General features: G+C 41.6%; 1 protein-coding gene across 4 annotated transcripts in view; it reads right to left on the bottom strand.

Moving 5' to 3' along the window:
* Window positions 1–23762, bottom strand: part of DHX35 (DEAH-box helicase 35) — a 44089-nt gene that overhangs the window by 6998 nt on the left and 13329 nt on the right. For 3 of the 4 annotated variants that reach the window (XM_077929252.1, XM_077929253.1, XM_028734995.2), the window contains exons 5-18: window positions 20466–20570; window positions 19881–19942; window positions 18431–18500; window positions 17491–17550; window positions 15566–15678; window positions 13739–13835; window positions 11278–11436; window positions 10263–10473; window positions 9606–9730; window positions 7333–7387; window positions 5953–6048; window positions 4767–4861; window positions 3864–3941; window positions 1695–1824 (exon numbers count right to left, since the gene is read on the bottom strand). In XM_077929252.1, the coding sequence (XP_077785378.1) occupies window positions 1695–1824; window positions 3864–3941; window positions 4767–4861; window positions 5953–6048; window positions 7333–7387; window positions 9606–9730; window positions 10263–10473; window positions 11278–11436; window positions 13739–13835; window positions 15566–15678; window positions 17491–17550; window positions 18431–18500; window positions 19881–19942; window positions 20466–20570 (1456 nt within the window). Of the gene's footprint in view, window positions 1–1694; window positions 1825–3863; window positions 3942–4766; window positions 4862–5952; window positions 6049–7332; window positions 7388–9605; window positions 9731–10262; window positions 10474–11277; window positions 11437–13738; window positions 13836–15116; window positions 15345–15565; window positions 15679–17490; window positions 17551–18430; window positions 18501–19880; window positions 19943–20465; window positions 20571–23762 lie in introns of all 4 variants that reach the window. The other variant, XM_077929251.1, reaches the window with a different exon arrangement.

The raw sequence follows: 23762 nt of genomic DNA, 5'->3' as shown, positions 1-23762 counted from the left end.
CTTTCTGAGATGTGACAGATCTCTGACATCTTTTGGAAGGACCAAACTAAATTTTACATGGCAAACACATGTAACACGTTGTCTGGTTTTTTGTTTTTTAAAAAAGTTTAAACAAAAACCAGCTGTAGGAGTCTGACATTTTGAGAATAGAATGGGAGGGAATTCTTAACCTTTCTCTACTGCTGGTTTTCTGTTCAACGCCACTCCCTCCCCCCAGCTGCTCTTCCACTTGCAAAGGGAAATGATACAGGCACATATCCTTTTCTACCTAGGTGAAAAAGGAGCTGAGGGAGGGGAGGGCGTAGAGCCAGATGAAAAGTGGCTAAGCTCCCATCCCTTCTTATGAGTGTGCGTGCGTGTGCGCGTGCACACACACACACACACACACACACACACAATTCATCTGCAGAAATCGACATCTGCTTTCCATTAAAACAACAAAAATCACTGCATGCGTCTGCCCTAAGCTTTTCCTTACTGTGACAACTGTTTAACAAAAAGAGGAGGAGGAAAGCATTCTTCCAGACATCTTTCGGGGGCTTTTGTTTTTACATACATAGGGTGGTATGCAAGTAAGTTTTACTCAGAGCACACTAAGTCATATTAATTAATTTCAATGAGTTTCCTCTGAGTAAAACTTAGTTGAATATCACCTACAATTTCAGTAGTTTTAAAATACACTGAACTTCAAGTACTATGGCGGGTTACATTTTATTGTATTGTACTACAGAACTGGGTTTTTGTTAGCTATCCTGATAACTTAATTGAAGGGTGAAGAATAAATCTTAATAACAATATCCCTGTGATTACATTTATCATGTATGACCTTTATGTTTACAATCACCTGGAACCAAGGTATGCACACGTTTAACTTATGCCGAGCATGCTTCTGATTATTGTGTTCTCTTTAATAAGCACCTTCCTGCTTAAGGTACATAAGCAATTTTTCTGGTTAGGTGTGTTCACTTCTGTTTCCACAATACACTATACTGTTGCCTGGCTCCCCACCCCACCCCCATGCAACATATAATCTAGTCAAACGTAAATAGACTTTGCAGGAAAGAGGGAAGTCTCAGATGCCAAAAGGGCTGTCTGCAAGATAATAAAGTCTATTCCAGTTTCCAGAACCCATGAGTTTAAATAAATATTCTAGCTTGTTATACTAAGACTGAAATGAATGTAAAAGTGAGGAAGAGGTGCTCTACACTTAGTACATTAGAAAGTTTTTACAGTAGTAAAAACACAATATACATCACTGAAGCAAATGGATAAAAAAGATCATGCTAGAAAAAGCAAGAGTGGAATCCAACGGTGACTGTCCACTGATGGAAGGCTTTCATTCAGCAAAACAGGAGGCGGTAATTTTTGTTGGCACCCCTACCCATTACTGCAGTCCCTTATGACACACTAAATCTGCTCTGTAAGGTACCTCAACTGTCTGGAGCAGATTTAGAGTGGGCATGGGCTACAGGAAGATTGGGAGACCACCACAAATTGCCACATTCTGTTTATGGATTCTCTTCCATCAGCAGACAGCCACCACTGGATTAACGCACAATGGAAAGAAACCAATGCTACAAATGTTGTGAAGCTCCCATGCAGCTTACAGTTGGCAATTCTGGTGTTTTTTTGTACTAAACAGAGTATATGCAATAAATAAGAAATTGCTAAGATCTCTTCTCTCTTGGTTGTACCTTCACTGGACTTTTTTGGTACTTTGAACTTGACAAGAAGTTTTTTCAGCTGCTCTCTCACAGTTGTGGCTCGGACAAGGCCTTTATAATTCAGAAAGTGATCTTGACACCACTGGGAACTCTTGTTGTGCTGCAAAGAAAAAGGAACAGCTGAACGACCTTATAAAGCTTGCTTTATAAAGGTGTTAGCTCTGACTTTATCTCTAGGTTTCTTTTCCTAATATTATGGGAATGTGGATGCAAGCACCAGCCAAAATTCAGTTTCCAACAGGTCGGTCTAAAATCCTACAACTCTCCAGGCAAGAACAGGTCATGCTGAAGTCCGGAATCTGGAAAGGAGACTCTGGTACTTAGCTACTCCAGCAGTTCAAACACATCAGTTGATCCTGGGAGAATCTCATGTTAGGAATGTTAAGAAGAGCCTGGCTGAATAAAAGACACATCTAGGCCAGTAGGTTATTCTCACTGTGACCAACAAGATGCCTATGGGAAGGCCAGAAATAGGAGCTGAAAAGAACTTTTCCCACTTATGGTCTGCAACAACTGGTGTTCAGGAGCAAACTGCCTCCAATATCAGAGGCAGCACCATCATAATGGCTAGTAGCCATTGAGAGCCTTGTCCTCTGTGAATTTTTCTTAACAGCATTTAAAGTCATCTAATTTAGTGGCCATTACCATATCTGGTGGTAGCAAATTCCGGAGTTTAAATATGTTCTGTGTGGACATAGAAGATTCAGGACAGACAAAAGTTAACTAATATTCAGTTTCATTGGATGACCCCAGGTTCTAATGTTGTGAGGAATTATGTGTGCCACTATCAAATTTCTTTTCATTCTGAATCTAAATTTTAGTTGACAAAGCCATTATAGATGAGGGAGTTCTGCAGTCAAAGCATTATTATTATTATTTTACACTCCAAGTGTAAGTAAACATGATGGTAAACAAATATTCTACAAGGTCATGGGTTGGCAGAGGACATGGTCTGTGTGAAACTTGAGAGCCTCAGCATTTGTTTTAAATATCACAACATACACACACGTTCCTAGTCTTCACTGCAAAATTTACTTCAGAATGTATTGTCATAATATGCAGGGCATGCTGTGGATCTCTGAATTCAAAGAATGGATGAATGGAGCTTTTGGTAATGTACTCTAATACTTTAAATATATCTGTCAGGGGCTCAGGAGCAGAAGCGCAGGGGAGAGAGGAAATGGAGAGCGAAGGGGAAGAATCTGAGGGCAGCGGAGGGCAGAATGACAGTGACCCGAGAGATTCCATGAGCCTCTCCAGTGAATCAGAAGATTCCCAGAAGGGGGCGCCGATGGCCAGGGCAAGGGGGGTCCCAGGGGGGACACACCAGAAGCAGGGGGCCAGCGGAGACTCCCAAAGCAGTAGCTGGAAATCAGGGCCAGCTTCCCCACCGGAGCGTAGTGGGGGGGAAGAGTCCCATAGGTCAGAGTCAGCGTCTCCTCCGGCAAGCAGCGACAGGAGCAGTATAACGGTCAGAAGGAAGGTGGCAGGCTGGGCGCGCGCGCCAAGTTCAAATGTACAGGCGCGCGGGACAGCAGAAAGCCCGGATTGGGAACCAGGTCCTAAAGCCCGCCGGAGGGAGGGGGAAGACTCGGGGGAGTCAGCATCAGAAGAGTCTAGAAAGGGGAAAACCCCGGCGGACAGGCGGACCCAGAGGAAGAGGGAGCAGAGAAAGAGGTGGAGCAGGGCTAGGATCTTAAACTGGTGTCTGGGGGGAGGAGACTCAGACGGAGCTTCGACGGTCTAGGGTTTCAGACGTAGGGCTGCGCGCCACGGCTGTCAAACCAATAATGAACTTCAATAAAGACTTCTGTATATAAAGAGGAACTGGCGTTGGTCCTTTGTGAGCTGGGACCAGGGGCAGCTCTGACAATATCTAATACCAGTGGGGCTGTGATGTTACACCCCAGGACAAACCTAGCTCGATTTAGATGAATATATTCTCCGATCAAACTAAGTGGAGCTTTAGGGCTCTGTACAACTCCCTGCCTACATCAAAACCAGAACTGACTTTGCTTAGCTCACAACACACATCTGATCCTGTTAATTACTATGTTGGACGTCCCCAAACTTCTAACATCCACAACAACTGGATTCAAGGCCGACAAAAATCTCATACCTCCTTTTGAGCTTACTTACTTTTATAAAGGCTTCATACGCATTAAGCATAGTGAGATGGTCGCCTTCCTCCACAGCAAATTTTCTGTGTTCTCTGATCTGAAAAGGAGGAACATTTTGGAAAAGTGGCAACATCAAAACCCCACAGACATCCTTTAGACAAAAAACCACATTCAGCAATATCAATAGGACTCCATTTGTGAACAAATTTGAGAACAGAAGCCTCAACCTTTACAATTTTCAGTGCATCTACCCTCACTGCTTATTCCTTTCCGCATTTAGTACTTACAATTTCTTCTATGAATAACATTATTTTGTTAAAAGCATTTTTAAGGGAAATAGCACACATACCCAGTATTTAAAACTACTATGTATTTCTAATAAATCTTTGGGGAAAAGTTAAACATACTGTAATTTTCTCATGCTCACCGCTTGCCACCAGAAGGTATGCACAAATAAATGTAATACAATGTTTTCAACTTAGACGTAATTTGTATGTCTGTCCAACATTTTTTTAGTGGAATAATCTCTTTAGCTACTGAATCATTCATTTTCCAACCTCTCAAAAAAAGTTGAAATGAGTATTTCATTCCTTTCCCCACACCCTGAAAGCAAGCAGCTCACTCAAAAAAATATTCTATTACACCTTTCCACTTCTTGCAAAATATGCCCAAGGTGCTTAACAGCAACAAAGATTAAATAACAATCACAATTAAAATGCAAAGCAAGAAGCATCATATGAAAACAACAGAACTGAAAGAGCCAGAAATAATGAGAGCCAAGGCAACAGAACTGCTGGAACAACATTTTTTCAGTTTGCATTTCAATACCAGTTAAGCAGTGAGGGCAAACAGATTTCCTGGGCAGTGAGTTCCAGTGGCTGAGCACCAATGTAACAGAGCTGAGTTCAGAAATGGCACTTACAGCTTGTGTCTTTTGGTTTGGAGGAATCATAAAGATATTCTGGATCTGCATCATGGCTGCAATGCTCAAGATCTCCTGTGAGCAACCAAAATTCCCTGCAAAATGAGTTTAGGGGAGAAGGAACTTTACTTTTACACTGACAACACAAAGCACATTAAGAAAATTTTATCTTCCTCACACTTGCTGGATTAAAAATAGCTAAAGCAGCTTTCACAGAACTATATGACAGGAAACACTATGGGTTATATAAAGTGGTGGCTCCATCTAAGAGAAGTTGCTTCTGCAGGGCTGGGCAACCAGTCTTCACCAATCCCTCTAACTTAATACAGTCCCTCTTCCCACCAAAAAAAGCTTCCCTAAAGGCTAGGTGACTCCCTGGAACTGTATGAGATATAGCATAGAGGGCCGCAATGGGTTCGAGGGATTGGTGGAAATGTGTTGCCTCACTTTGTGCAAACGGAAAAACTTTCGCTAGCCGGATGCTATCCCTGGATACAATCCTAATATTTGGTTTCTGCTATGTAGTGGAGAACAGAAACTCTAAATGTCATTTCAAAATGCTTGTTGAAGCAGCTATTTTCTAGGCTAGAACATGCTGTAAACAGCCCTGTGATCTTCGGATAAAAGGCAGTATATAAATTTAATTAAATAATAATAACAACAACATAGTGATAGCAGGCCAAATACCAGAACAGCAGCTGCTGATGGACTACATTTATTTAATACACATGTTCAGTTCTCAATCAAGTTGAGGAAGGGAGCGCAGGATGTCTGCTCATCACTAGCAACCACACAGAAGATAATCCAACTAAAATCCCATATTGCTTAAGATTCTGGCAGCAGTCTAATACCATCTACTGTGGAGTTGCCTGTTACATCTCCAGAGCCATGCAGTGGATTAAAGGCTTCCAGCTCAATGTAAAACCTAGGTATGCAAACTACTTTCTTCACTATTCTCTGTTGCATCCGGCATTCAAAGACTTATTTGTTCACATTATGGTATCCAGCTCGAACAACAAATAATCAGTTTACGGCAACAAAACCAAACACAATAGAGGTGGATTTATTTATGGCACTTGCATGCCATGTACCACAACACAGAAGTCACTGGGAGACTTAAAGCAAATTAATTAAGCTGGACTAATGATACACAAGCTGATTTACAGTTGCATGGCACTGGCATTACCTGATTCTAGGAGCATCTTTGCAAACATGGGGTTCAAAGGAAACTCAGCTATCCTGATTCCAAGAGGTTCCGTGAGGCGGCAATATTTATCAAGCCCTGCAGGAAAAAGAGCAGCAATATAAAATGCAAATACATACTGATGACTCAACACAGGGTTATAAAGTATTTCAAAACAAATTAATTATAGGCATGACTCTCTCCACAGAGAGGTACTGTGATACTGCATGTACTATTCTGCGGAACTAAAATTCTAGCTAAAATTTATTCCTGCGCCTAAAAAGCAGAAACTGTGAGCTGCTGGGAGAATCAGAGACGAGCCATTCTGCAGCATGCAAGATGGGTTTCTTGGGCACTCCATGGGATTATAGACAAGCTGCTGTTTATTAACTCCACCAGTAAGCCAAAAGCAGCAGCCTGAATACCACTGCAGTACTGACTTCATCCACGAGGCAAAGCAGAAGCATTTTTATTTTACTACATTTAAGCCCACCCTTCTTCTACCATGGAGCTAAAGGTGGTAAGCACGGTATTCCCATGATGGCTCCCATTCAGCTACTGACCAGACCCGTATCTTCCCAGCTGCCGCAAGGTAGCTGCCTCACATGGTCTCTGATCTTGTAGCGGCACATATATAACACACCCTTACTTCTTTTACTGTAGGATTTAATTATGCATGCTTTGCAAATAGATCTGATAGCAACCTCAGATTATAGGTATTATCACAGAGGGCAAAGAGGGCTCCTGGAGCTTCTAGCCAAAGCTACTATTAGCAGACAGAGGCCTAGCTATCACTCCCAACTTGGCTATATAAGTTAGTGCCTTCTTTTATATAAAAACTACATAGTCAATATCCATATAGGCTGAGAATAGGAAAGAGAGAGGGTTCTAATGAAAACCCCACACCTTGAAGGACTGCTTTACTTATTATAATTCTCAATTACTCCAACGGACTATATAATGAGAAAGGCTTGTTCACATGTCTGTACTTGCAAACCACCCATGAAAATCCATCAGCGGCTTGCCTTGCACATGCGTCTCCATACGAACCAAACAGAATTATTATTATGGGAACACAATGTGAAAGCAACTACAGAAAATCTGAGCATGGAAACCCGACTCAGACAGTGATTGTAGAGATAAATGACTATCTTGAAACCACAACACCTTGTTTAAAGAAAATGCATTATCTCCCAGCATCTCAAAAGCCTGACATGCTCTTCATGAGATGCTAATAAAAGTCTACTATTACAGTTCAGTTTTGCTTTTAACATTTTGGAGTTAAGTCTAAAGGTGCAGGGCCTTAATGAACTTAACAGCATTGCTGGCAACGGTGCACAATTCAGCTGAAAAATATGACGGAAATCAGCAGAGGAACCTTACCTCCTAATGCATAGAGCAGCTCCAAAGCTTGCACCATTGACTGAGCAGGTGGAGGCTGGGGGAAAAACACATACATACCATTTGTTCTGCCTACTGTAAGGACATTTATTACATTACAATGAACTCAAGGGACACAGATAAGGGCTCCCATGTGATCTCTCACCCAGGTCCCGCTTATGCCTGCAGGTATTTCCAGTCAAAAACCTTTCTAGATATTTCCTGAAAAACGTCGTGAGCCATGCAGGTGAACACTGCTTCACAGCCTTGTACAGGCTGCGAACATCAAGACTTCAAAATCCTCTGGTTTTGCTAGCTACTCGAGACAAATTTCTCTAGCAGTCATGCTGGATAACATCTCAGCAAACTAGAGCCTTGCGCTCAAATGGTTAGCTCAGGTGTCTTCAACTCGGTGCCTGCAGGTGCCAGCACCTTTCATGGCACCCATAAACGATCTCAGTAAAAATCCACAAGAGACTGTTTGGCTTTCCTGCTTAGTTCTTGTCCACAATGCCTCAGCATCTTTTAATTAAACAAGCTCCCTTAAACATGTCTACATTTTATTCAATGCAAGATACAAACAGCTTCTCTCTGATGTGGGTTCCTTTAACCCATTATTGATGGGGCAGCTGATAAGAGGAAGAATGGCTGCACCATTTTGTGGTCCCTTTTCTTTCTTTTTTGCTCTTTTAGATGTGGCAGATGTTTTGTGTTATGCCATGCCCACATTTTGTGACTGTTGCCCACTACATTAAAAAAAAAGCTGGTGACCCCCGATTAACATGAACAGAGTTTCAGAACTGCCTTGTGGAGGCACATAAAGCACAGAAGTCCAAATATTAAGTACAAAACCAGAAACTTTAAATATTCCAGAACTGCAAAGGGTAAGGTGGCACTGGAAAAAGGAAGTTATATATAGGATCTAATAAATCCAAAGATTTAGAAAGCTGCAACTAAAACATCTGCTAGTGGGGGAAATTATTTGAACAGTACAAGTATGCTTACATTTAATATATATGTTTTATTAAATTGCTCATGACAGCTGGAGTGTGTTGAAGGGATGACAGGGGGAACACTGCAAAACCTAGAACCATGTGCTCCAATACTTTGGACAGAGACTGGTATTGAAGGCTGGGATGAAAAGAATCAGGAATCAAAGAGACACTGGACTTGTATGAGACGGAATCAGAGCGAAATAAAATTTTAGTGAATCATCTGCCAAAGCTGCCCACAAGGGCACAATGGACAACTCAACTGTGCTAGACTGATGCAACATCTTTCCATGCTACATCACCAAAAACTCTCTCTGTTGGAACTGACTATATTTGTTCAGTGCAATTTCAATGGCTCCTGGTCAGAACAAGTCCAGGGTGCTGTGCTGCTCAAAGACAGGGTGCTCTGGGCATGTGGAACCTGACCAGTGCTGCTGTGACCAAAAGCTATTCAGTCCCAGGTTACTCTATATTCTACATGCTGCAGCATGTTGGTAGCCATGAAGACCCCTAGATGTCCCCATTCAGCAAATAATGTTCAATCACAAGCTAAACATGGGAAGAGATTGTGAAATCTAGTTAACAGATCTATATATTTATCGTTATATACCACTTTCTCGGCTATTCAACATCTCAAAGTAGTTTACATTTAAAACCACAACCACCAAGCAGTCTATTGGCAATAACACCAACATTGTCTGCACCAGAGGGGCTGCAAGGCAGAGCAAAGGTAGGGTAAATTCCACTGTGTAAATTAACAAAACAGCAGCATTGGATTGGAAAGCCATCTGAAAATGGATGCTTTATTTTTATTTTTCTGTGGAGGTTCCAGAGGTGCTTGCTTTCTTTACTACAAACACAGGGCTCTTCAGAAGCATTTAGGCAAACACTCGACCTTGGTGTTAGGTCCACCCTATCCTACTGCCTGAGTGTCAGAGCAATAGTTACTAGGCTATGAACCATTGACCTCTGATGGTCTGCTACCTACTAGTAATGTTCAGAGAACATTCGAGACTTACAAGCTCTTTTTAACCTCTCTCCTTATAGCCTGCAGGCATTTAGAACCTTTATTCCAAAATAGCCATGAGACAGGCAGAAACAAAAGAGGACATAAAAGCAAAGGAACACTTCTTAATCTGGCATTTAACAGGAAGATATGCATATGGTCCACGTGAACACAACAGGACAGCAGACCTTGCAGTCCTTGTAAAATGGCTTATACCGTGTAGACAAAGTTGACAAACCACAGAACACGGAAAAATTAAACAAGAATCCCATACTTACCGAGAGGAAAGGAAATCTAAGCACATTGTCAATTCCTAAAGCCTTGAGCTGCAAGATGACTGGTGCCAGGTTACTGCGCTGCATCTCGGGAATGGTGGACTGTGGCAACTTCTCAAAGTCTTCCTCTGTGAAGAGAGCACACGTTTTAAAATGCAAATCTTTTAAGTCAAAAAACCTCTACAACATTCCAGAACTTAAGAAAAAACAAAAACACACGAGACATTCCTAATGTTAACCATTATGCTTAGTAAGGAATTGAGATAAACACGACTACTTAACTAAACAAGACAATGTTGGCAAAAGGTGTTTGAAGAAGGTAATTTTGCAGTATCTGGTGCCTGAGAATTTTTATCTAAATGCAAAAGTGAGTAGTGAACATGTCAAGCATGTAGAATCAGAGGTGGAAGGGTTTGAATCAGGTGAAACAGGCCTGCAAAGTGAATGTTTCTGAGAAATGTAAACAGAGGGAAACTGATGGAAAGGGGTTTCCCCATCCCTTCTCACCTGGGCAATCCCTGGTGCCCCACCCCCCACCCCAAATACAGCAAGCTGGTGGGTCAGGGGACACCACTGAAGAGAAGACGAAAGATTTTTAAGTACAGTGCCACCCAAGCCACAAACAAAAGAGCAAAGCTTTAAGTTTTACACACACTTCACCTGTATAAAGTCTGTAGCATTTTCCTGAGCGGTTCCGGCCTGCACGACCTGCTCTCTGATTGGCAGAGGCCTTTGATACTGGGACAACCACAAGGCATTCAATAGCTGTTTTGGGATTATACGCACGGAGTTTCACAAAGCCACAGTCAATCACAAATGAAATTCCATTGATTGTGATGGACGTTTCTGCAATATTAGTGGCCACTATCACCTGAAAGAATAAATAAAGCCAGTTTGTTTGGGATTTATTATGCTTGCTGATTCCTGACTAGCTAAGTTTAAGAAAATAAAAGCAGAAAAAAGTTTGATATAAAGGGAGAATCACAATAATGGGACTCTAATTCAAAAAGTTTTCTAGGAGTGGTTAGGCTAGCAGCAATAATGCTTGCTTCAAAAACTGCATTAAAAAAAAGAACTAAGCACACACACACAAAACCCTGAAGGTGCTGCAAAAAAGAGAGCCGTTGATTTGTGTAAGGGCAGATATGTACTCTGGAGCTGAGAAGAAAAACAAAAAGTCTTCAAATAATTAAATAAGATAAAATAAAGCAACATATTCACTACAAACAACCTGGGTGGGCATTGTTGCAGGGCAGGGGTTGTAGTCTTGCATTCAGCATTTTGAGGGAAGTAAATGAGCTACCATGAACTACAGCAGCAAAGCATTGAGATGATTAATCTCTAAGTCAGCCCTTCTCAACCTTGGATCACCGTATGCTATTGGACTACAACCCCCATCATCCATAACTAGCAGGGGCAGCAGTCAGAGATGATGAGAGTGGTAGTCCAACAAGATCAGGGAGCCCAAGGTTGACAAAGGCTGCTCTAAGTTGATCCCAAGAGGGAGACTTACAGAAAACCCTACAGCATCTGTTACCAAATGCAACGTGGGGAAACACATTGTTACCATGCGGTTACCAAACACAGTGTGGCGAAACATTAATCGATGGTGGGCAATGCCACCAATTCGCAAGCACAGTGCCCTATTCATTTATGACAACGGAAGCAACTTTACCTTTCTAACGTTGGGAGATACCCTCTCAAACACTTTCATCTGCTCAGTAGCAGGTAATCCTGCATACATTGGAAGAACTCGCAGGTGTCTTTTCATCCCTGTGCGAGCAAGGACCCGGGCCTGTTCTATCAGCATAGATGCAACTGTTTCCACTTCCTCCTAGAAAAGCATCAATATAAGAAACAGATCAAAATGCATTTAAGCATTTAAGCTCCTATATCATATCATGGAGACTGAAGCAGATTTAGAGAATTTAAAAAACAAAATACAGTAGCGTCTTGCTAGAATTTCTTCTCAAGTGCCAGATGACCGGCGATCTTTATCCAATACTCCATGGGTAGGCAAACTAAGGCTCAGGGGCTGGATCTGGCCCAATCGCCTTCTAAATCCAGCCCACGGACGGTCTGGGAATCAGCGTGTTTTTACATGAGTAGAATCTGTCCTTTTATTTAAAATGCATCTCTGGGTTATTTGTGGGGCCTGCCTGGTGTTTTTACATGAGTAAAATGTGTGCTTTTATTTAAAATGCATCTCTGGGTTATTTGTGGGGCATAGGAAATCGTTCATTATTATTATTTTCAAAATCTAGACTGGCCCCCCACAAGGTCTGAGGGACAGTGGACCGGCCCCCTGCTGGAAAAGTCTGCTGAACCCTCCAATTACTGCATCTTATCGTTCCATTCCAGCAGACAGACAAGAATGAGAATCCGACTTTGCAGTTCATGCTTAAAGGCTGCATAACATCCAACTTCCGAATCACAACCTATCAAGAGGTCTGCTTTGTATACAACAAAAAATGACAAGATGCACAAGTGATTTCTGCTTTTTCTCTCTCTTGACTGAACTAAGATTTTCTTGTGATGAGAACTGCAAGCTTCAGCAGTTAGCTGGACCACACAGTGGGATAGTTCCAGGAAACCCCCCTTCCACATTACAAGCTGTAGCAGGGAAAGAGAACTTCTGAGCTGCAAATACTTTCGTTTAAGTGCTGTAAGAAACAGCTCAGCCTTTCAATTGACCCAAATAGCTATGCTATCTCCATTTCTGGAACTCCAAAAAGGTATTCGCACATAATTATTCCATACAGGTAATACAGTTGTTCTGATTAATTTAGAGGTACTGTAATAAATTTTCTTTCTCCCTGGGTAATAGAACAGTTCATACTAGCAGTACAAGTGACAGTCTTCAGAATCTACATGTTTTAATGGCATCTCCGTTTGAGATTGCAGCTTCCAAACATCTGAAACACACAGGCCAAATTCCCTCTATATTGTCAAAATTATTTCAGGGAATTTTTAACACTTGTGATTTGCCAAGTCAAGTGTGCACCACTGCATCTCCTGTCACTACAACCTACATTGTATCTGTGCAACAAGGAAGGCATACTGTGTTAGAGACAGAAATATACATGGTGCTACAACCGTGGACACAGTTTGTAGAGGAGGAAGCGTAATGCTGGTGTAGTTCTCTCCTGTACATCATCATTACTACTTTCACAAGTTGCTGCTATGATCAATTAAAGCCAAAGAGCACAGGCACCAGTTCAGACACATCCAGAGCTGGAAAAGCAAATGGAAAGGACCACATCTGAGGATCTTAACAGAAAGGAATGCTAAATTTGCATGGTATTGTTGTACAATAGGAGTAGCTTGCGGAGTAATAATAATAATTTATTATTTATACCCCGCCCCCAATCTGGCTGAGTTTCCCCAGCCACTCTGGGCAGCTCCCAATCAAGTGTTAGAAACAATACAGCATTAAATAGTAAAAACCTCCCTAAACAAGGCTGCCTTCAGATGTCGTTTAAAAATAGGATAGCTGCTTATTTCCTTGACATTTGATGGGAGGGCGTTCCACAGGGCGGGTGCCACTACCGAGAAGGCCCTCTGTCTAGTTCCCTGTAACTTAACTTCTCGCAATGAGGGAACTGCCAGAAGGCCCTTGGCTCTGGATCTCAATGTCCAGGTAGAACGATGGGGGTGGAGACGTTCCTTCAGGTATACAGGACCAAGGCCATTTAGGGCTTTAAAGGTCAGCACCAACACTTTGAATTGTGTTCGGAAACGTACTGGGAGCCAATGCAGATCTCTCAGGACCGGTGTTATATGGTCCCGGCGGAGTAAGTGGGAAGCTCAAGCTGTACCGAAATACAACTGATTGAACGAACTGAAATATGGCTGATGAAGCAAAACCATAGTAAGCAGGTGGAAGCAGGCGACTTAGAAGCTTCCCAAATCAGATTAGAACCACAGTGGTATTTCACAGTTTAGTATAACCCCAAACAGGTGTATGCAGCAACCCTAAATTCTAGAATTATTGAAACTGTCATTTTACATCCTTGCTCCCTCTCACACACATTCTGCATAAAAAAAAGTTTTCAGAATTATTGCACAGCACAAAGTGAACATATCTTATACCAAAGTAACAATTTCAACAGGACAAACATTTCTTTTGTGTCTACCTGGCCAGTTAAAAATGCCAGTATATCCCCATCACCTTCTGTCTGATGAATTTTCATAACAGTTTCCACAGTTGATTTCACATAATCTGGAACAGGACTGTTGGAAAAAGCATAGACATGAGTTTCAAGTAAGGAAGGCAAAACTTGCTCTTATCACCAGGATAAAAAAGGGTATAGTTAGATTTTCATAAGTAATACAGACAGCTCACATACTTGAAGTATGCTTGATACATGACCTAAAAATTAATCCTGGCGCTAGCTGCACCTTTCTGAATTCTTCACAAGTCACTTAAAATAACTTCACTAGTTTCTTTGACATTATCACAAATCCTGAATGTCTGTATCGAGAGAGTCCTCCATCTCTATATCACATACACGCACAAGAATTTATTTCACAATTGCAGAAAAACAGTTCAATCAATATATTGCTTCGACCTCTAAACAAGTTACTTTTTTAAACAGTTCAGCTGTACTAATATTTGCCTACAAAGCACTCAGCATTGTACAAACACACAAAATTGCTTATTACCTGAATAAATTCTATGCATCTATTATAAGGGCTTGCAATATCCAATTTAACACAACAAGCAAATTTTGAAAGAGCCTCTAACATGCAGAGAAGGAGTTCATTGCCCTATATGAAAATTTACATCTAACTATGGACTGGCTCACACATGGAAGCTTATTACTCAATGCCTGCATCATGTGATCTTACATATGCAAGAGGGTCATCACAGATACAACGCCATCCACAGAATTTCCATACCACATCATACAAAAGCTTTCCAGTGAAATCAGTGCACCCATTCAGCTGGTAGGACCAAGCATATAGGAATCAAGTTATGTACATGCACATATGAGGCAGCCCTATATGCACTAGCAAGTAGCCACGTGTTGTTGTTGTTTTAAATCAAATAGCTGTCCTAGTTTTCCTCAGAAAAGAATGGAAATTTGTATATTTAAAATATTAAAATAAAAATTGGAGAGATTGGAAACTCAAGCCTCTAATATTTGCATAATACGCCATCACCTCATACAGTGTTTAAGGAATGAAAAACAAAGGACTAAATAACTACACCCATATATACGCACTGCTTCATGCATCTAATGATATAATAAGCCCTGAAGACTGTCTGCTGGTTCAGCTACCCTAGACTAACATGGCTACTCCCCCAGAATGCTTTGCCACTGTTACTCGAGCATTCCTCAAAGATGCCTGACACAAACATAGTAAGGTCGCAAGAACATAAAAGGGACACGATTCACAAAGCACACGATTATCCGCCTATGACACCCACATTTCCTTGCCCAGCGCAAGCACAAAAGCAAGCACTGTGTGTGCAGGGGTAAAAAAACGAGCCCACTTCTGCCACCGGACCTGTCCATCTCCTTCTGTGGAGGAGGAGGAGAGAGGGCATGAAGGTGCTGCCAGGTTTGCCCATATCCCTTCTGTGGAGGGGGAAGGGAAGGACTAAGATTCCAGGGGAGGAAAAGCATGAAGATTCCACCGAGTCCCCGTAGCACTCGTCTGAAGTCTGCTCCAGCTGGCCGGTGCAGAAGGGGACGGGGGAAGGTTCCCGAAGCCCTCCTCCACTGAAGTCTGCGCCTGTTGCTCACAAAATAGGAGAAAGACACATTCAATTGGAAAGCAAGATTTCAGGTTTACATCCTCAACGTGCCGGCACCCATGTAAAGACAACTCTTTAAAATAATACCTAAGGTCCGTTTAATGCTTCCCTTTCCCGCCCAGACTTTTGGTCGACAAGCGGGTGTCACAAGATGCACGCTCCTCTAGTCACCACTTACGAGTATTAAACAGGAACAGACCTCTGAATGTAGAAGACATCCACTGGAAATGTTCGCCCTTCCACTGTAAGGATCATGCTGGTATCTTTGCTTGGGTCACTGGTCTCATTTTGGTTAAAGAAATCCCTAAATTTCTAGGGCAAAGATAGCAAACAATTTTTTGAAAATCAGTGCGTTATTTAAGAGAGTCCAGTTCCTAACTCAGGAGCCAAAGGTAGGGTGTTGCTACTATTCTCTTTCAAAATATAAGCATAGGGAGGGACCTAACTAACTCGTTCTGTCACTGGCAAGGATTTCTACTTGAGCAATGGACCTTCCCCCATTCATCTCCCTGAGGGTGTTCCTTGCCCTCCTCACATCTGCTCTGGAGGACTGGGGAAACCCCCAGATCAAATTTAAGAGACACATGGCGAGTTCCACTGCGCAAGTGAAAATCCTTGCACTGACAGAGCAGATTAGTTGGATATCACCTGTTATTTTCTGGAAAGCAAGACATTACAGTGAGCAACTTATGTTCCAGGTGACTTCATTTACTTATCCACATATGTATGGAAAAGCATACATAGGTCCTGGGATTTAAGAAGAACTTTTCCTCCTAGTGTTGTGTTGTTATTGGGAGGAAAAAACATTCCACGTAACCTGGCAAAGACACCTATAATCCCTCATGTATCGCTGCAAGCAGTTGGTGACAGGATGCGCAAAGAGGGAGAAGACTTCTGACACAGATTTTGCTGGTGGTGGTAAATTAAAGTTAGTTCCTGCTAGGCTACTTAGAATGACTTGGGCAGGTCTGACCCAGCTTGCAGGCTCAGATTTGCCACCCCAGCCCAGAACCTATGGAGGTCCAGCAATAATTTAATCCATCTCTGTGAACTTCTGATATTTTATGCTGCTACAAAACATACTTCAATATATAACCTAATAACATTAACAAGTACATTTCCCCATAACTAGGGCTGAAATATTTTTCAAAGTAGCAACCAGTCTAGGTATCCTTGGTTTTGTAATTTCTTCCTATTTTGCTTAATCTAGTAATTATCAGATGTTTTGGATAAAATATGGCTGACATCAGAAGTTTTAAGTTGTGTCATCAATGTAAATGTTGCAGCTTTTTGATTTTTAATCAAAAACAGGGGGAAAAACAGATCAAACTGAAAGAATGCAAATTTGCAATTTCTGCAATAACTATTTCATAAATATGAATAAATCTCATCCCTTTTAAAATAAACTGACCACACAATTTCACAAGCTGGGTATTATCTGCTCTAAAACCTTCTTAAAAGGATTCATTTCACAGAGTTCAGGGAAATAGCATGTAGTGTAACCCAAAACTAACAGCAATTAAGCTTAAACTTCATGCACATTAGTACCAGCAGATTAAGTGTAGGCAATGCAATCCAAATTTTATTTTACTTGGATTGGAAATACAAATCTTAGTGGCTTCATAAATGTTCACCTCAATGGAAGGCAAGCATTTCAGCTGTGCAAGTTCTCTGGGTGAGATTAAAATTCAAGCTGAAAACCCTTTCCCCATTCCACCACCTCCAAAATTTTCATTGTTAAGAAATTAGTTCCCCTGCCCAAACTGAATGGGGGTAGGGGGAGAGACCCAGTAAGTTAATGGGAGTGAACATAAAATCTTAACAGTGATTTTGTTCAACTGCCATCTATTCTGATGGGGTTTGGTCTGCCTCTGCATGAATGTGTTGATTAGGCTACCATGTCCCATACTCTACTGAAGAGAACCTCCAGATGTTATTAGCCTCTAACTCTCATCAGCCCCAGTCAGTATAGCCAGTGATAAAAGATGATGGGAGATGTCAACATCTGGGGGGCCACAGGCTCCCCATTACTCTTCTATAGAATGAAATACAAGATGATAATTGTTTCACTTTCTATCAGAAATAAAACAGGAAAATTATTTGAATCTAATATGTTAGTTCTACCTCTGCATCCAGTGTAGCTGATGCAACAATCAGGCGAAGGTCTCCTCGTTTCTTTTGAACCTGTGAGACACAGCAGGGGTTTTTTAATGCTCAATTATGGTTAATCACCACAGAATCCCAGAACTGTTTGTCTAATTTATGAAAGACATTGGTCTCATATGCATACAAAAATAGCAAAATCAAGTATCTCTATTTTTCAGGAAATGACTTATCCTATTCAGAGTCCATGCACCACAAACCAAGCCAGATATTCCCACGTTTGAAAATCATGTAGGTGTATGAGCTTAAGTAATATGATACCACACGGGTGGCGCTGTGGTCTAAACCACAGAGCCTAGGGCTTGCCGATCAGAAGGTCGGTGGTTCGAATCCCCGCAACGGGGTGAGCTCCCGTTGCTCGGTCCCTGCTCCTGACAACCTAGCAGTTTGAAAGCATGCCACTGTAAGTAGATAAATAGGTACTGCTCTGACGGGAAGGTAAAACGGTGTTTCCGTGCACTGCTCTGGTTCTCCAGAAGTGGCTTAGTCATGCTGGCCACATGACCCGGAAGCTGTACGCCGGCTCCCTCGGCCAATAAAGCGAGATGAGCGCCACAACCCCAGAATCGGTCACAACTGGACGTAATGGTCAGGGGTCCCTTTACCTTTACCTTTTATCACTAAAATAATCCTCACCACCAGTGTATCATGCTTACAAACCTTAGGAAAATGTTTTATGAAATGATGTTTGACTTAAAGCCCTGTAAACTATTAACAAGTATGGTAGGATTCATCTTGCTGTTTCCATCAGAACTGTTCCTTCTAAAATAGCATCCATTATGAAAATCAACTCAAAATTAGCACCACTGCAAGCTTAACAGAGCAGCAAACTCTTTGATAGTAGGGCCAAGGTAATTAAATGTGGGGGAATGGAGGTAGGATGCACAAAGAGAGCTCTAACCTTTTTTAATAAGCCAATGGCAATATCTGTATATAAGGTCCTCTCATGGGCTTCATCCAACATGATGACACTGAATCAAAGAGAAAAGAGCAGAGTTCCAATTATGAGATATGAAAGCTGAAATTAAGTCCACCTGAAAAATTCCAATTTACCAAGTGTAACACATTATATAATAGGCACAATTCAAATAATTATGGAAGTAGTATGCAAGCTGATCTTGAAAGTCACACATTTATGACTCAGCTGAATTTAAAACTCCAGCAGAGCTGCAATAACCATAAATTAAACACGACTGTGGGGGGAAAATGGAATGGGTAATAAAACGCTAGGGATAGTTCTTCTTAAGCCAACGGTAAAAGAAGAGTTTGGATTTGATATCCCGCTTTATCACTACCCGAAGGAGTCTCAAAGCGGCTAACATTCTCCTTTCCCTTTCTACCCCACAACAAACACTCTGTGAGGTGAGTGGGGCTGAGAGACTTCAAAGAAGTGTGACTAGCCCAAGGTCACCCAGCAGCTGCATGTGGAGGAGCAGAGACGCAAACCTGGTTCACCAGACTACGAGTCTACCACTCTTAACCACTACACCACAAAATGTGAGGCCTGAAGATTGTGCATGCAAGTTCATTTATAACGGACAGGGAACCAGTTTCAGTTTAAGGGCCACATTTCCTTATGAGCAACCTTTGGGAGGCCGCACATCAGTACAGGTGGGGACAGAGGTAAAACTGGGTGTGACTACAGTACTGGGTAATAAAAGTTGGTGGAGCAACAAATGTGACTCTTTCCTCGGTTCAGCACAATACTGAGAACAGAACAGAAATTGTGCCCCATTAGCTAAAGTGGTACCTCAGGTTAAGAACAGTTTCAGGTTAAGAACGGACCTTCAGAAAGAATTAAGTTCTTAACCCGAGGTACCACTGTACATTCCAACCACACAAAAGTCAGGGGTTTCCACACACACACACACATCCCTTCATCTTCCTCCTAGGCAAGAAGGCGGCATTAACACAGTTCAATGACACATCTATGCCTGGCAAATGAAGTCAAGGACAGCACAGAGCAGGACTGGTGAAGGGTACAGCCTGGGGCAAGGGTGTGTGGCCTGAGAAGAGGCCCAAGAGCTGGATGCAGTAGCCTAGACAGCTGTGTTAAGCCCCCAGGACAGAGGTTCTTCAACCCTGACAAATTGTGGTATTCCTCTGGGATCAAGGGCACTGTACTTCATTGGTGCTGCTCCTAATTTGATGCACAATTACAGAAGGTGGTGCTCAGAATTTATTGTTTTATTAAGTTCCGTAAGTATCCATGGCAAATTACAGAACAATAAGCAAAATGAAAAAAGTTAATCACTGCTGCCAAACGAAAGATAAATGTGAGCAAAAGGAAAAGGTGGGGGAAGCCTTACATCATTCATGTATACAGCAGTTAAAAGGGTTGTTAGCCTAACCTGTATCTTGTTAGCAATGGATCAGCCATCATTTCTCTCACCAGCATCCCATCAGTCAGGAACTAAAACACAGATACAAGAACAATCGATGACTTGTTCAGCAACATCAGCAGCACAAAACTCTAGGCAACAGATACACAATATCCTGCATTTCCAAAGTTCAGAGCCAAGAATGCAACTTTGTGAAGCCAGGAAAGCAATATCCACATACAAGAAGGTACCAGCGTGATTGTGGGAACTCCAAATTGTGTAGAAGTGACAAGCAACTTTATCTAACAACAGAAAGCTAGGTGGGGGTGAGGGGAAATGGAGTCTCCTGGAGAAGGGCATGGCTAGCTGTCTGGAATACTGAACAGATGCTGCAACATGTACATTTTTGCAGGTTTCTCTTGCGTCTAATGCGTTTTCTCAGCCTATGAATCTCTACTGGCTATGTGTGGTGCTATGTATAGTGCTGAGTATGGAATAGTGTTTTAGTGCTATGTATGGAATAAAGAAATGGGTATACATTTCACTGGATTAGGAAGATAAAGGGACACAAATTTCTGCACCTATGGGTCACGGGCATTTGTTCAAAGATGTTACCTTAATCCTTGTAGCTTGTGGATCAGTACAATCATCAAATCGTATGCAGTACCCAACTTCATGACCCAGCAAGGCACCCCTTTCCTCAGCTACCCGGCCTGCGATCTAATAGAAGGAGGAGGAGGTTTAAAACTGTAGACATCAAACAAAACTTAATTCTTGAACTAGGCCTCATTAATAATAATTGACATGTGTCTGTAGTTAGAAACTGAATTCAGCTAATTTGGCTAAACTGAGCTAATCCTGTTGGACAATTATATAACTTCTGCACAAGCATCCCTCGTATGACAGGGATCTTTTAGGATCAGTGGAGTTGCAATTACTGTGCTTCTACAGGGACTGCACAACCTACAGGTTTAGCACAACCTATATTTGAAAACTCTACTCATATTAGTGACTCAACACAAGGTTTTGATTGCCCAAACAATAATAGTAACAAATAAATAATATTTTTTATTATTTATAAACACCATCAAACTCAGAAAGCTGACACTGGAACATCAATGTAGCTAGAATCCATTTATACAGCAGGCAGGCTATTTATAATGCATGTATTCCCTCAATTACAATCAACCACTTGACTCTGGATGAATTCTAGTTGTGCCAGATGTAGCCCCAGGATATAACGGCCTACAATTGTATTAGCAGTTAGGCTGGCACTTCATGATGTATTAACACTTTCCCTGGTATCCCTCAGTGCCTTGCATGCATTGCAATATTTCTCAAATGGTCACAGATAAAAACATCTCCTCTCAGGAACCACCTATACAGTGCTGGCTTACTGTCAGCCTATGTGAATTAAAAAATAGGATTGATGAATGGTTAGAAATAGGAAGGTGGAATCACACAGTCAGCTTAATTCCTGGATATATGGATTAACAGCTAGCTTTCCGCCCTCTCAATTTTCATACTTTCCTAATTCAAGAGAGAAAATTTTGAATGGCAGAAGTCTCAACATTAAAATGCCTGAACATATACAACTAGGTTTTTCAACCCAGAAGGCCACTGCTCAAGGATAAGGGTCTAAAACACACCACCAGCTTCTAGCACCCAAAAGAGTGGGGTATACCCACCAAATTTTATGCCACAATACATTCCTGCCATTTTTTAAGTGTTGCAGAACTTTCCTGTTTTGGAACGGGAGACTAATATAACTACTTCTACAGACCTATTTTTAGAATGCTTGGCTATTTCCAAAGCATAAGTTGCACAAAAGCACTGAAGCCTTTTCTGTGTACATTATCTTCCCATTGTCCCTTTCTTCTTGACTCCATGTTTTCAGGCAATATATTTTCATCTCCTGCACTCCCAATATTTCCAGCTTACTGAAGAGAGAGAGAGACTAACAAGCTTAAAACCCCTCACACTTCATATGAATAGAAAAACTGCATTGTACAAAGCCAAACCACTTGTCCACTAGCCCAGTGCTGTCTGCTCTGTTTGGCAACAGCTTTCCTACAGAGGAAATTCCTAGCTCAGCTACCTGAACTCCCTTAACTGGAGACGGCAGGCTGAAAATTGAATCTGAAGTAGCCACTCGAAACTGAAAATCGAATTCTCTGCAGCCACTCAAAAACTGAACTAGGCTTCCTTCCCATGTCATGCTTATGTTTCTTCAAGACTGCTTTCTCTAACAATGTTCTTATCAGCAATAAGCAGCCCACTCTAAAAATCAATTTCAATTAGTTATAGTGCTACAAATGAAAGCACAAACTGGATCCATGAAAGGCTCTTGTGCCAAAGGCTGAAATATCCAGGCACGTTTCACATTTGTTCATCAAAATGGGCCATATGGTAAAGCTATGCAGCCTTGAAACAAACTAAAAACAAGCATAAAAATGCAAATCCAAATTGTGTGTAAATACACAGCCTGGAGCACATTTTAGAAGAGGCAAAAATTCTCTCTAAACAGAATGCCTGTAATATAGCATTCTCTCTCTTTCTCTCTCTCTCTCTCTATATATATATATTTATAAAATCCCTGCACATCATAACTGCTAGTTCAATATTTTGTAAAATAACAATGACAACTACCCTTCTGGCAAAGAACAATCACACAATAAATGAACAACGGCTGCAAAAATGTTAAATATTTTCTGCACCCTACTTCAAGCCCTTGTAATAAAAAATATATGAACCATGTTTTAATGGTTACATGCTTCTTTGGATCCTGTACAAAGCTGTTCTCACCACCCTAACTTCCTACTTTTAATTACAGGTAGATAGCTGTGTTAGTCTGCCATAGTCGAAACAAAATTTAAAAATTCCTTCCAGTAGCACCTTAGAGACCAACTAAGATTGTAATTGGTATGAGCTTCTGTGTGCATGCACACTTCTTCAGACACTCAGATCATACCAATAACAAACTTAGCTGGTCTCTAAGGTGCTACTGGAAGGAATATTTTTTATTTTGTTCCTACTTTTAAGCTGATGAGCTTTAAACTGCTATGCACTGCATCTCCTCGAAGTAAAATCTTTTGCTTGACCATGATGTTATTCCAGCAAATGGCTTCCTTTGAGAGAACCACAGGATGCGGCAGTTTAAACCCATTGACAAAAAACTGGAAGCAGGACAGCAAACCCTGAGAAAGAAGCTTTCACCAATACTTGCTCAGTGTTTCAGTCAAAACAAGAAAGAATTCTTCACCAGAATTCATGCTCAATTGTGATGGGGAAATAAATAAATTACTTTGTTCTTACTACACACATCATTAGGAAGGAGGGAAAACTGGGCTAACACCCTATTGCAAAGATTTTCACTGAAAACATAGGGCCTTAAGCAAGTCAGCATCTGTCAGACTCTGTATCAGAAGACAGTTACGGAGCCCAGTTAAGGTCCCATTACCACATGGATATTAATGAGATTCAGGAATGCTTAGCTATGCACTGGGTTGTGTCAAAAGTTGATATAAATGGTGCTATACAAAAGGTTGGGACGCAGGTGGCGCTGTGGGTTAAACCACAGAGCCTAGGACTTGCCGATCAGAAGGTCGGCAGTTCCCTGTGACGGGGTGAGCTCCCGTTGCTTGGCCCCAGCTCCTGCCAACCTAGCAGTTTGAAAGCACGTCAAAGTGCAAGTAGATAAATAGGTACCGCTCTGGCGGGAAGGTAAATGGCATTTCCGTGCACTGCTCTGGTTCGCCAGAAGTGACTTAGTCATGCTGGCCACATGACCCGGAAGCTGTACAATGGCTCCCTTGGCCAATAAAGCAAGATGAGCCCAGAGTCAGTCATGACTGGACCTAATGGTCAAGGGTCACTTTACCTTTACCTTTATATTATCATTCCCCAAAAGAA

Source organism: Podarcis muralis, chromosome 5, assembly GCF_964188315.1.
Source record: "Podarcis muralis chromosome 5, rPodMur119.hap1.1, whole genome shotgun sequence".
Lineage (NCBI taxonomy): Eukaryota > Metazoa > Chordata > Lepidosauria > Squamata > Lacertidae > Podarcis > Podarcis muralis.
The sequence above is the reverse complement of the archived record's forward strand: the minus strand, read 5'-3'. Positions and strand labels throughout refer to the sequence as shown.